Here is a 13,852-nt window from a genome sequence, read left to right as displayed (position 1 = left end):
TAGGGAAATTGGTCTGGGAAGATTAGCTAAAGTGGTTAGGCTGAGCTTGCCTGCGTGTTCATTTTCTACTCTGTATTCAGCATGGGAAATAAGATCTGGCTCTCTCTCTGCAGGAGTTGCAGAGTGGCACCTCTAATCCAGTGTGATTATTGCCCACTCCTGTTCCACATGGATTGTCTGGAGCCACCGCTTACTGCCATGCCTCTGGGTAGATGGATGTGCCCAAATCACATAGAACATGTGGTGGTAAGCAGGGCTATGATTGCAGTATGGGAACCGGATGCTGGAGTGGAACCTGGCAGGTCCATTAAAGGACAAAGTACAACAAATGTGAAGCGGCTCCTGAGCTCTCACAGCTCCCCGTTAACGCTTGTCAAGCTCCTGCTGCAAGCAGTGTCCTCTCCAAAGGAATATGATGCTGCAATAAAATGTAAAGATGGGGGAACTCCTTCCTGTAACTGAAGCTGACAGCTCAGATTGTGGCTCACTGACAGCTTGTGTAGTTTTCAGACTGGACTTCTTAAGATCTAGATGATCTTCCAGAACTGTGATACAAAGCAGCAGAGTGCTACAAATAGGGGAAGTAATTCTTTGCATGCTTAACCCAAAAAACTTTAATTCCAAGAGGGAGTTTTCATTTGTGGAAAAGCAGTGTACTTGAAACTAAATATTCAGGAAACAGGGGGCTGAAACAAAGGCCTTCTGCCCAGACAAACTGCTGCTGAGAGCATTGGTGCTGCTTAGTAAAGGCCTCTAAATGCTTTTGTGTTCATCTCCAGCCATGTGCCCTTTATCAGAAATGGTTAGTGCTGTGGAACACAAGTAGTCTAAAGCTGAGCTGATGCTGCACTGCCAATGCTGCAAGGTATTATGAAAGTCTTAGGGTACATTAGAGTGGTCCACAGATCCCTAACTCCTGTGGCATTGTCTGATCACCCAGCTGAACCAGAAGAACTTGACCCTGAGTAATCGGTGCCGAGTATTTGACCGGTTCCAGGACACCATATCCCAGCACATTGTCAAAGTGGATTTCTTAAACCGAATCCATAAGAAACACCCTCCGAATCGCAGAGTTCTACAATCAGTAAAGAGGAAAGGTTTGAAGGTACGTGTAAACAAGGAGGTGTTGCTGAAAATCCTCATGTATTCTACTTTGGAAGGGAAACCAGCACGCCCTGTAGGGATAACCTCTTGGGGCAGCAGGAAGAGGGTGGGGTCTGAAAGGATGTGTTGGTGCGAGTTCTGGGAGTCAGCAGTTACTTTGCACCACGTGTAGGATCTTTAAGAAGCTCTTTTTCCACCAACTATAAGGCTTAGCTGTTAGAAATAAGCCTTTAAAACTAGCACAGGCATAGAAAGCACAAAACAAAACCTCCTGAAGTTGGCCTTACAGTCAAAATTAGCGCTGCTGCATGTTCTGTGTTAAACCCTGAATACTGTTTGCTGCCAGACTGCCTGAAAAATGCTATACAGGTTTTTCTTCCTTGGCCTTTTTTGCATGACTTTTTTTCTGCTGTAGCCACAATGTTGTTCTGAAGCCATGCCTGACCTAAGGGAATAAAACCTATTCATTTCAGTGTAGCTGCATCAATTTAAAGTACTCAGTCCTTGAAACTTCTAATGTATTGTCTGCAGGGGTCCTTTGGGTCAGGAAGAAGCAAACACGAAGCATAGTGCTGCTTAGGCACTTTGTTTAACTAGTCTTTCTTGAGTAATTGTTCTCATGTGTGATCTTCTTTCTCTGCAATGTAGGTTCCTGATGCTATAAAGTCCCAGTACCGGCTTCCACCCCCGTTACTTGCGCCTGCAGCAATTAGAGATGGCGAGCTGATCTGTAACGGGATCCCTGAGGAACCCTTGCAGAAGCACCTTTTGAACACTGAGCACTTAGCCAGCCAGACAGAACAACAGGAGGTAAATGAAGTCAAATGCTTGGATGCTTGGACTCTTACTTGCTTTGGTACAAAGATCCTCTTCCATTTCAGTCGTGATCAGAACAGTTGTCTAGGAAACAAGTCTCAAATTTGTGTCTGAAGGTCATAGCTTGTCTTGTCTCTGACACCCTTGCCCATTAAAACTTCATTTTGGCTTTCCAGGTGAAATGTAAAACTCCTCATTTGACACTTCAGGGAAATGGTGAAGTAGTCTTCTGGCCTTAAGAGTGGAGTTGAGGGATTTTGTCTAGATGTCATTTCCGGGGCTGAGGGGAAATATTTTCCACTGATTATGTAAGGCTGCTCTCTTGACACCTTTATTTGTGTAATGTCACATTTCTGGGCTGCTTGTTACTACTGATGGAATTGGACTTTTAATTCAGGGTCAGATGAGTGTTTAAATCTTGTATGAAACCTCTTGCTGGATCCCACAAGACGAAGCCATGTTGTTTTGCAGTCGGGTGTAGCTGAGTCTGTCTGTGTTACTCTGGGTGACAGGTGCAAGCTCACCATGGAGCTTAAAACTTCAAATAAATCTTTTGGGCCTTGTACCTTGTGCACAAGAAAAGGTGCTCTGCACCCAAGCTTTGGCAGGTGACTCCCTATAGCATGAGGTAGATCAGCATTTCTTCCCAGCATGCTACAGAGTAAACTGGAGGATTGTGTTTGGCTCTACGCCTGTACTAGTGAAAGATGTTTGTAACTGGCTGAAGAGTTGCAACATGTAACAGGTGAAGAGAGGGAAGAGTTTGGGAGTGAGGAAGCACCTCTCTGCCTTCTCCCTACTTTAATCTCAGCTCCTCTGTGTACTGTTGCACAGAGATTAACAGAACCTGATTTTGGTTGCACTTTTGTACCTCTGAACAAAGTTTCCTTCTGACTCTAGAGGAGCATCAGAGCAGATGCTGCAGCTCCTGGCTGCGTCAGAGCAGTCAGCAGCACAGTGAGGCAGCTGCATTTCTTCAAGCTGGGGGAAGGATGGAGAGGTGGTTGAGGTTTGGAGCTAACTTGCCCGTGGAGCTAACCTGCCCTTTTTTCTTCCTCCCAGTGGCTCTGTAGTGTTGTTGCTCTCCAATGCAGCATATTGAAACATTTATCTGCTAAGCAGATGACTTCGCTTTGGGACTCTGAGCACACAGAGAAGGCTGATATTAAGCCTGTTATTGTGGCAGACGGCTCACTCGCCAACCCTTACCAGGCAGCTGACAAGGCACCCACACCTTCCCTCTATTCCATGTCATCCTGCACCTCAGGGATTACCACACAGAATTCCTTGAGCTCCTCACAATCCCAGCAGACTTTGTCACAGGAAGATGTCAGCTGCAGCTCTTGTATAGATAAATCCAAGAAGGTGTCTTCTTGCGGGACTTCGAACGGGCCGACGGCCTCTGACATCAAGGTGAACGGCCCTCATTTCTACGGCGTTTCATCCGAGCCCTCAGCACAGTTGACTGACTCCCAGAGGCTAATTGGATCTGGGAACACTCTCCCTGTTTTGTCTCATCGGCAAACGTGGCCTCGGCCCCTCACGCCCCCAGCGACTTGTGGACTTCTGAATCACACCATTGGAACCATTGTCAAAACAGAGAACGTAGCAGGGCCCGTTTCTTGTGCACAAAGGGGTTCTGTGCCTGTCACGAGTCTGCCCACGTCCATATCGAGCTCCTGTGCCAGCCTGGAGACCACCAGCACTTTGCAAAGAAAGAATGTGCAGACACAGATCGGGCCACCGCTGACAGCAGAGCTGCGACCCATGGGCTCCCCTCTGACTGCCACCAGGGCCCTCACCCCTCCGCAGGCTGCAGGAGATGGCATCTCTGCTGTTGGGTCCACAAACAGATTCTGTTCACCAGCACCACCTTCAGGTACGTGCCCAGCAGCTGATCTTGGCCCCTGGGGTTGGGAAAGTGTTCAGGTTACATGTTATTCTGAACCTCAAGGCTTGAGCAGTGTGCCCTCATTTAAGTGGGAATTGGGATTTCTGTGGAGAGCCAGAAGTTTCTCAAGTCTCCTTTGTCTTAGGTCCCTTCATGGGAGCACCAGGATGTATTTTTCGCTGGCTGCATGTACCTCAGAGGAGAGCTGTGTCCTGAGAGGCAGGATAGAACATCAGTTAAATTCCAGACAGCAACAGTAGTTGTGAATTGTAAGTCTGGAGCTGCACAGCCTTGACATTGGAGGAGTGCAGGCTTGGGAAGCTGTTCCTCAGTGTCTGCTGGTCTGTTCACACAGGGTAGTTCCAGACTGAATGTGCCATCTCTTTCCCATACCCAAACACCTTGCTATCAAGGTGCTGTTAAATACCCATTCGTCAGTATGAAAACATGGAGTCTGAGGTGTTGAAGTCAGAGTAACTGCCCGTAACTCAAATTTTGCTAGAATAAGTTTTCACTTAAAGCATTTACCTTCTCTCTTCCTCCACACCAGCTCAACACTCCAGTTATTAAGCCCTTTGGGCAGGCTGGGTCGAGGCAGAGAAGCAGTTCCCAGCTGCTCAGCAGGCAGGCTTGGGTGGAGTGGCTCCCATCTGGTGATTGCAAGCCACACAGGCAACATCTTTTTATTGTTCTTTTTAAAATCCCTTCATGAATAACTTCGGAGCTTTACCTCGTGTTTGGAGGCAGTCCCCAGAGCACTTGGCCTCAGCTTATTGCTGAACAAACTTGGTTACTCTGCTGCTGCTGTTTTGACCGTGCCCTGCTCAGAAATACAACGCCAGGAGAGTTTTTTGGTAGAGGAAATGAGACTATGCTATGGCAGATTTCGTGCTTGTGGTTTGAAGAGCACTGCAAACCCTACCTAATTTTCAGATGCTTAAGATGTTAAATAATTGCTTTTGGCCCCAAGCTTGTGTTCTACAGAAATGCAGATTAAAACATCATTTTGATGCAGTATCCCTTGGGAAAGGTGTAAATATTTCAATTTTTTCCATGATGCATCTATATATTTATAACATGTCTTAAATTATGGTGTGCAATTATTTTTTTTTTCTGAGTACAAAAAGAAAAGCGGTCCCCAGCTGCTCAGCAGGCAGGCTGGGGTGGAGTGGCTCCCATCTGGTGATTGCAAGCCACACAGGCAACATCTTTTTATTGTTCTTTTTAAAATCCCTTCATGAATAACTTCGGAGCTTTACCTCGTGTTTGGAGGCAGTCCCCAGAGCACTTGGCCTCAGCTTATTGCTGAACAAACTTGGTTACTCTGCTGCTGCTGTTTTGACCGTGCCCTGCTCAGAAATGCAACGCCAGGAGAGTTTTTTGGTAGAGGAAATGAGACTATGCTATGGCAGATTTCGTGCTTGTGGTTTGAAGAGCACTGCAAACCCTACCTAATTTTCAGATGCTTAAGATGTTAAATAATTGCTTTTGGCCCCAAGCTTGTGTTCTACAGAAATGCAGATTAAAACATCATTTTGATGCAGTATCCCTTGGGAAAGGTGTAAATATTTCAATTTTTTCCATGATGCATCTATATATTTATAACATGTCTCTTAAATTATGGTGTGCAATTTTTTTTTTTCTGAGTACAAAAATACAAATTATTCAGGGCCCTTTTTATTTTTTTTCCCTCCCTAAGTTTCAGTCCTTTAGCAGTTCTAAGCAAACCAGCTTGAGGAGATGTGGTGACAACAGTGCATTAAAGGGATTTTGTTCCCTGGCATTTGCCATTGCCTCTTTCAGCTGCATGGTCCCTGCCAAAGCAGTAGGATTTATTTTGCAAATAAAAATGATCTGCTTATGACTGTCACATTCTTACTAGGCAGTGAAGTTCACCCCAGACTTGATAATTGTGCAGGAATAAAAATGTGGCAATTGTACTTTTTTATGCCTGTTCAGACCTAGACAAGCTCCTTGGCAATAAGCTCTTGGGGACTTGGGGGCTCATCTTTCCAGTCCCTGTAGTGTGACATCACTGACAGTCTGTCATTGCTGCTGCTTCAATGAGGGAGTAGGAGCTGAAATGTAGGGATTCAGAAGTCCTCCAACAACTGGAGGTGAGCAGGAGAAGCTAGCAGCTGGCTCTCTGCTGGAGACACACACTGCTCCTTCTGTCAGTGGAAGAAAGCTCATGGCCTCTAATCCAGGCCTTTTTCAAAGCATGACTATGAGCAAAATTAGTCATTCCAGGCAGCTTGGAAGCAGAGTGCAGCCAGAGGGCTGGGTGCATGTCTCACGGACGTCACAGTGACATATCTTCTCTGCACCGTCTTTCTCTGTAGATGGTAAGGTCAGTCCCAGCACCTTATCCATAGGAAGCGCTTTGACGCTGCCCTCATCGCTCACGTCGAACTCTGCAGCCATGTTGGACCTCACCAGTTCCCTGAAAGCATTTATGGATGGTGGTGAGTATTCCACAGTTCCTTATCAGTCTCTGCTAGCCCTGGGTGCTTCCCTACAGCACTTGGTCTCTGCTTGAGGAAAAGTTCCAGAGATAAGGAAGGGTTATAGTCAGGTGAGGGCGGGGCTGAGTATAGATTACCTTAAATATGTCACATGCTTCCCTACTTGTAGTGTTGCCAAGGCAGCAAAGCCAATGAAGTGTTTCTGCCTAGAGCTTTTCTGGGGAATGATCACAAAGCTATTGCACGGGCTGGTTTCCAGGTAGAATTCACATGCAGAAACCTGCAGTCCTGCCATGTTGTGGTGCTCACTGCAATCCAGAGCTGTTCCAGATGGGTGTAAAATCCAGCAACAATAGATCTTTTAGTCAAGCAGTCACCTGAGTGGTGATGCTCTGGTGGGTCAGTTAATTTTCTGATTTATTTCTGCTTCTGTCGGTCTTCTAGACTAGCCCATTTTTTATTTTCCTTTCATTGCACTTGAGAAGAAATGCCACACCTCAGTGGAGTGACTTCAGGAGGAAGAGGCAGATGAACAGCAATCATCACTAGTGTAGTGAGGCTGTTGCTAGAGACTTCTACATCTGAAGAACAGCCTTTCTAAAGGGGCCAGTGTGACCCTCCTTTCTTGGGTGGATCCCAACTGCTCAGCCAGCCTAGACTCTACCTCTGCTGTTCAGGAAAGGCTGTTACTGCTTTGCTGCTTCTGCCTGCCATTTTAACTGTCATTGATGTGGAGAAAGCTCTTGGAAGAAGAGATTAGCCAGCCTCCTTTGCTGCCAGGAAGCAGCCCTCTGTAGAGCTTTGCAAATATAAATACTTCAAAGCTATCAGCAACAGATCTGCTCTAAAGCTTGTTAGTAATATTGTCTGAATTGCCCTGTTTGGTTTCACTGACCCTGCTACAAAAGCGCGTGACTCAAGAATGAGTCTGTAGCGGCTTCAAAGGTGGTTACTGCTTTCCTCTGCAATGGAGGGTTAGACTTTAACTAGATAATAGAGATTCACAAGAAGGACCCAACCTGCCATGTCTACCTCTGCAGACCTGACAATTCTGAGCCAGAACACCAGGTTTTCAACCTAGCAGTCTTTGTTCCCCTGAACCTCTGCCTGCTGCCTCAGCTGTAGCTCTCTGGCCATCACTCCTCACAGGCTGCTCTCAGGTGTTAGGAAGTAATAGATCACCCCTGTGTAAGACTCTTAAAGCTGCAAAATTTGTCAAGTCTTTTGCTGTTGAAGCAAGTGTCAAGTTTGAAAAGTGGGGCAGTTAAATCCACTGCAGCTCAGGTTGCACCCTTTCCATGAATAACTCACTAATTGCTTTTTGTTTATTAACAGAGATTGAGATAAATATGCTGGATGAGCAGCTGATCAAGTTTCTGGCCTTGCAGAGAATACATCAGCTCTTTCCTTCCAAAGCTCAGTCTCTAGTGAGCAGTGTCAGTTCCCATCAGCAATCTCCTATGGGAAACCACATTGAAGGTAAGAGCAGCCCCAGAATAGTTGGTTTATGTTCAGCTGTAGCTTTTTTGGCACTCCCTTGCTTATTCATTGAAGATCTCCCTTCTGGTGTCTGTCTGATGCTGCCTTTCACCTTTCTTTACTCTCATCCCCCGCTCCAGTATCCACTGGCCAGAAACTCCTTCAGGTCCCTTAGTTTTATTTACAAATTGTGGCAATGAAATCACCTTCAGTAACTTCTGATTTTCTGCTGGAAATCTTTAATGAAGTTGTGTTTTATTCATCTTGTAAGTAGCAAGAAATGGGAGAGCTCAGCTGCTCTTTTTTTTGTCCTCACCTTTGAGATGGGCAAGAGAAATAATGTTAATTCCTGCTCTCTCTTTCTGGAGAAGTTGCTTGTGAGGCAAGCTCACAAACAGGAGGAATTGAGGCACAGAATAGATATGTGACATTGTCATTGCCCCTTGAGAATAATGTCACTGTTGAGCTGAAATACAGAATGCAACTAATGCAAATAATGGAAAACAACTTGCAGTTCTGCTGGAAATCCCCAGATCCCAGAGTTCAGCACTGGCTTGGTTTGTGATCACTGGGATCCACACACTAACACCTAAAGCTGCAGAGGGAAATGTGGTTGCATGTTCCTCCATGTGCAGCCAGTCCTTTTAATCCTCTTTCAAGCCCTAACTGGACAGCTTTGTTTTGGGAGCAGGTGTCTGCTCCCCCTCTGCTTGGCCTGGGGGTAAATATCCAAGATAAGATCTCTGGAAGTCTGCTAGCAGTCAGTAACCTGCTGAAATTGCTGCTGTAGCATCACAGCATTCTCTAAATGCTTTGTCAATCTTCTTTTGAAGACTGCTGTAGGACACAGCACCAGGCTGTGAGATGAGCTCTGTTCCTCTGATGCTCCTTTCCAGACAGGTCTGGAAATTCTTCAGCAGTCTGCCTTTCAAAGGGCAGATTGATGCTCTCTTAGCCCATCACCCTTTAGGGGCAAGAATGATGCATCCAGCTGACTGTTTAGCATTGCTGATAAAATATTAGGCCCAAAGCTTTTATTGAGCCCTGTTGAGGTGTTCAGGTGGAAGGACTTGTGCAGAACAGCTGGGCAGAGGTGGGAACCTTCACATCTGAGCCATGTTGAGTGCTGCACCTCCTGGGATGCCTCTTGGTGTTGCTGATGTTCTTGACGTAGGTGGCTCTGCAAACAGTCTCTCGTAATCCTCACATTCCATTCTTTGATTTCACAATCTTGAAGTAGCAAAACTGTCAAACAGATGTAGTATCAGGAGGGGCCAAACCTCTGCTTTTAAGGGGCTTATCCCCAAAGCTGATTCAGCTGCTGAGATCCTGGCTGGGCCTGTGTGGCCCAGAGTTTGATGTCTGTTCCACAGATGATTTTCTGTCCACTTCGTGTGGGCATGTGAGGATGTTTGACCTGAACTTGGCTGCCAGGGAGCTGCTCTGGAGGCTGAGCCCTGGAGCAGCTGTTGTCCAGTGTGCCAGAGGGACCTGAAGTAAATCATCCTGTCCAGGGAACTGGTGGTCCTTGGACAAGCCCTCTGTTCAACCCACCTGTTTTTCCTGCAGCTTCACTAGAAGTAAAATCTTAGCTAAGTTACTGACAATTCACCAGCACTAATTTTTTTTTTTAAGTGGCACTTTGACAAGAAGACTCAGCTCTTTGAGTGCACAAAGTGGAAAAGATTGAGAAGGAAACTAGTGGTGGGAGGCTTCTGTTTTCCTCTGTGTGGCTCCACTGTGCACACTCAGCATTCATGTTCCCCCAGTTGCACAGGTTGTGTGTGTTACTGAAGAAAGCAGTTTTCTCTGATGACTGGCAGAAAAAAGATGTTTAATGCACAAACGTTCCCTAGAGGGTTGGGAATTAGAGTTTAGGCCAAAGCTGACTTCATCCTCCTTAAGATCTGTGCCTTCTGGGGACACTGGGGTCAAGCAGCCTTCACAGCTGATAAAGTTGTTCAAGTAATTTCTTTCTTATCTTGCAGGGCAAAGGAAGGAGGTGCAGGCCCGGGCAGTGTTCTACCCTCTGATGGGCTTAGGGGGTGCAGTCAACATGTGCTACCGAACTCTCTACATTGGGACAGGTAAGTAGCTTTTGCCTGTCCTGACCTTTTAGGTTCAGGTTGGTTCTCCCTGACCCTCCCTAAGTATTTGCCTAAAGGGTGGTGAAGAAAACAGACACGTTGTGGCCACTTGTTCTGGGATTCTTCACTACCAGTAAAGGTGGAAATTCCCCATCTGGTGGAAATTCCCCATCTGCTTGACTCAGTGAGGTTGCACCTTTGTGACCTGGCTGGTGTCAAAATCAGCAGCATGGCTGACCTGGAGATTAATACCTGATGGAGGGAAGAGTTAACAGTTTTCTTGTAGGTTTCATTTCTTTCTGCTTAGGTTCTTCTGGTGCTCTGGATAGACCCAGTCACTGTGAAATGCTGCTCCTCAGCCTTCATGGAGCTGCTTCCCTTCCCCCACCCAAACGTTGTTCTGTGGCTTATCACAGCATTATTCATGTAGTCCTGGGAGCCTGGACAAAGGCAGTTGCTCCCCTGTTGTTTTGCTAATTGAAGTTTAATTCTGTCTGTTGTTCTCTGCTGCCTGGCAGTTTGGGTTTTTTGCTGAAATGAACTGGGTTTTGTCCTCCCCGTTGACAGGAGCTGATATGGATGTGTGCCTTACAAGCTATGGTCACTGTAACTACGTGTCTGGCAAGCATGCCTGCATATTCTACGATGAGGTGAGTGCTTGAGATGGGTTGGCTTTTTTTTACATTTTTATTATTTGGCATGCATGGCAGTGGGAGCTGGAGATGCAGGCAGCAGGTTGTCTTTGTGTGGTGCTCCTTTGTGGACTACAAAGTAGGAGCCAGGGCTCTGAATGGTTTCACTCCAGTGGAGGCTGCGTCAGCGTTTTCTGTCAAACCCTTTTCTGAAGCACAGGGCTCTGCCAGCATGATTGCTCTGAACTAACTGCCTGTGGACAAAGACTGACCACAAGTAAGCATTGCCACTCCTGGTGTCCAGGGAAAGGAAAAGTCATAGACAAAAGGGTTGATACTTTTTGATCCAGCTAGTAAAGGCTAAACCTGTAATGTCGACACCAAACCTCAGCTGGAACAGAACAGGAAGCTGCTCCCAGCCTCTTGCTTTCAGGTGTGATGGTGAAGCAGAGTGTTCTGCAGTACTCTGCAGAAATGGTTTATTTAACTAAAATGTCAGTTAAGCCCTCAGCACAGGCAGAGGTCTGCAGTTGCTCCTTAGCTACAACCCAGAGATTAGTTTGTTCTTGAAGCCAATAGACTGGCAGGTCTGCCAATAAAAGTGCTGCTGGAGATGTCTCTTAGCCTGGAAACAGGCTTTGAAGCAAGATAGTGTCTTTTATATCACCATTTGTCAACCAGCTACTGAGCAGGATCCAGGATTAACCCACAGCCAGCTGTAGCCATTCCTCCAGTGCACTACAAGCAATGGAACACATTCAGTAATGGGATCCAGACCGTAAATCTGTCTCAAAGCGTCTCCTCACAGTGGTCAGTCCAAAATCAGGCTCTTGGCACTGAATTTCTTCCGTACTCCAGCAGGCCTCCTATGGCTGTGGTCACTGCAGAGGGACAGTTCCTCCTCCTTTGCTCTGTTCTTTCAGCTTCTGGACATTAGCAGCTTATGCTTGGTCTTCTTGGTCTCTGCAGTCCCTCATGTTGCTTGGAAAATTTAGTCCCCTGTGCACTGTAACTTGATTAAAGCTTTGTAGCCCCTGGAGGACAAGGTCTTCAGCCCTCAGATGACTCCTGGTATCTCCTCCTCTCTCAACATCCTCTGCAAAGCTCAGCTGAGCGTGACGCTGCTTGTCTAACGCTGTAATGTCTCCTGGCATTTCAGTGTCTGCAGAAGGCCTGTAAATCCCAGACAGTCTCTGTCTCGTGGCTGCTGCAACACACTGGCATCCCCCCTTGCCATCTTGTGTCTGCTTTCCAAAGCACAGCTCTGCCCTACTAGGCACAGTCCTCGGGCTGTACTTGCATCTAGTGTCCCTGTTGAAGCGGTGTGCTCGCTGTGTCAGAAACAGCTTGAATCCCTGATTGAATCAGCTTTAATCCCTGCTTCCAAAAGATCTGTTGGTCCAAGTGCAGTAGGCAAAACCCTCTCCAGAGCTGCTTTGGCCCTGCTTCCTATGAAAAGCTGGCTGCTCTGTGAGCATGAGCCATGCATGGGGGTCAGGTTGGTGGCCTCTGAAGCTAGAGGGTATTTAACTGCTCTTATTTAACCACCAACAGCAGTAGGGACCGAGGGGTTGTGCTTCAGTGCTCCAAAGAGGTATGTGGGCAGAAGTCCTTCTGACTTGATGTCTTGATTCCCCCCTCTTCCCTATATTTTTTGCAGAATACGAAACATTACGAGCTGTTGAACTACAGTGAGCATGGGACGACCGTGGACAACGTTCTGTATTCGTGTGACTTCTCAGAGAAGATGACTCCCACTCCTCCCAGCAGTATTGTTGCCAAAGTGCGGAGTGTGATAAGTGAGTGCTGAGGCAGCTCCAGCCCCACCTCACACCCCAGGGAGCTGTTGAGGGGAGGGGGGGAATAGGACCGGGTGCAAATCGATTTCTTGTCGGTGCCTCTTGTTCTGCAGGGGTTGGGGCACCTCTTGCAAAAGGGAGAGGCTTTCCAGGGGCCTCAGCCTGGGTTGCACAAGGTGTTCCTCTATGGGAAGTGCTCTGTTGGTGCCCTGCTCTTGCCTCCTGTGCTGGAGGTAACCAAGCTCCAGGTCCTGCCTGACACCAGCTCCAGATGAACTCCGGCTTAGAGCTGGACTGAGAGTTTTCCCAAGCACATCCTCCCCTCCCAGGCTGGGAGGAGGTGACCTGGGCTGTGCTGCAGGCATCCCATCCCCACACAGATTGCTCCTGCTCTCCACTCCTGCTTTAGCTGCTAAAACAGGTGTAAATGCCCCCCCAGTGCTGTGGGCACGTTCCCATTTCCCTTTTATCAGCCTCATGGCTGGAGGATCTTACTGCTCAGCAGTAGCCCCTGTTGATTAAAACAAGCTGATCCCAACCTACCCAAATCTTAAATTACTCTTTCCTTTTCCAGAACGACATAAAATCAGAAAACAAGAAGAGGAGCCTCATGAAGAAGCCGCTGTGATGAACTCCCAGGCACAAGGGCAGCATCGGAAACCCTGTAACTGCAAAGCCAGCAGCTCCAGCTTAATTGGGGGCAGTGGGGCTGGCTGGGAGGGGACAGCCCTGCTCCACCACGGCAGTTACATCAAGCTGGGCTGCCTGCAGTTTGTTTTCAGCATTACTGAATTTGCGACCAAACAGCCCAAGGGGGACACTGCCTTAGTACAAGACATGGACTTGGAGGAGAAGCTTTCTCTGAAACCCCACCAGGTGCCCGTGCTGCGGTCCAACTCCGTTCCTTAGGAATTTTAGGAAGAGAGCTTTGGAGTAAGGAGAGAAAAAAAAATACTAAAAAAAACCACAAAAAGGCCCTCTCAGACTCTTGCAATGCAAAAATGTACAAACCCGAGGTGGGATTTTTCTATGTCGGCCCAGAGACTGTTCACACGCCGTTTGCATGAAATGAAGAACGTTTAACTTTTTTTAATTTTTCTTTTTTGCTCAAGTTTTAGGGGCATTTGCACATATATTTGTACTATACATTTCATTTTAAAAGGAAAACTGCAGTGAGAGCAGGACGTGTCAGAGCGAGGGGGTGACCGCTGTCTGACTCGAGGACTCTCTCTGACAGATAGTTCCCATGCAGTTGTAAAATAATCAGAAACTTGTTCTATTTTGTGCCAGTGACAATAGTTTTATATTAAAAGAGAAATACAGTTTTCATACAGCAAATCTATACAATATCATTGTTTTATTTAATGTAAAGAAGCGCTCTTCTTCCCACAGTTATTTTTTTTTTTCCCATCCCTCCCTGCTATGGTTGCACTACAAGTAGCTACTGTGTATTATGGGCAGTGAGAAACGAGTTCTTTTCCTGGTGTCCATCCTATTTTTATTTCAGATAAGGAAAAGTGTTGGGATTCTGTGTAAATACATCAGTGATGGCATTTTTCAATGTTTTAAAGCTGTGTAC

General features: G+C 46.8%; 1 protein-coding gene across 1 annotated transcript in view; it reads left to right on the top strand.

The window, feature by feature from the left end:
- Nucleotides 1–13,204, top strand: part of PHF12 (PHD finger protein 12) — a 17,393-nt gene extending 4,189 nt beyond the window's left edge. The window contains exons 4-13 of the mRNA XM_009997780.1: nucleotides 114–246; nucleotides 941–1,105; nucleotides 1,753–1,914; nucleotides 2,983–3,799; nucleotides 6,154–6,276; nucleotides 7,612–7,755; nucleotides 9,744–9,842; nucleotides 10,410–10,492; nucleotides 12,135–12,273; nucleotides 12,848–13,204. Coding sequence (XP_009996082.1) covers nucleotides 114–246; nucleotides 941–1,105; nucleotides 1,753–1,914; nucleotides 2,983–3,799; nucleotides 6,154–6,276; nucleotides 7,612–7,755; nucleotides 9,744–9,842; nucleotides 10,410–10,492; nucleotides 12,135–12,273; nucleotides 12,848–13,182 — 2,200 coding nt within the window. The 3' untranslated portion in view covers nucleotides 13,183–13,204. The remainder of the gene's footprint in view (nucleotides 1–113; nucleotides 247–940; nucleotides 1,106–1,752; nucleotides 1,915–2,982; nucleotides 3,800–6,153; nucleotides 6,277–7,611; nucleotides 7,756–9,743; nucleotides 9,843–10,409; nucleotides 10,493–12,134; nucleotides 12,274–12,847) is intronic.
- Nucleotides 13,205–13,852: the final 648 nt, after the last annotated feature.

This window comes from Chaetura pelagica, unplaced genomic scaffold, assembly GCF_000747805.2.
Source record: "Chaetura pelagica isolate M959 unplaced genomic scaffold, ChaPel_1.0 scaffold835, whole genome shotgun sequence".
NCBI classification, from domain to species: Eukaryota; Metazoa; Chordata; class Aves; order Apodiformes; family Apodidae; genus Chaetura; species Chaetura pelagica.
Note: the sequence above shows the minus strand (reverse complement) of the source record. Positions and strands in the feature narration are given on the sequence as shown.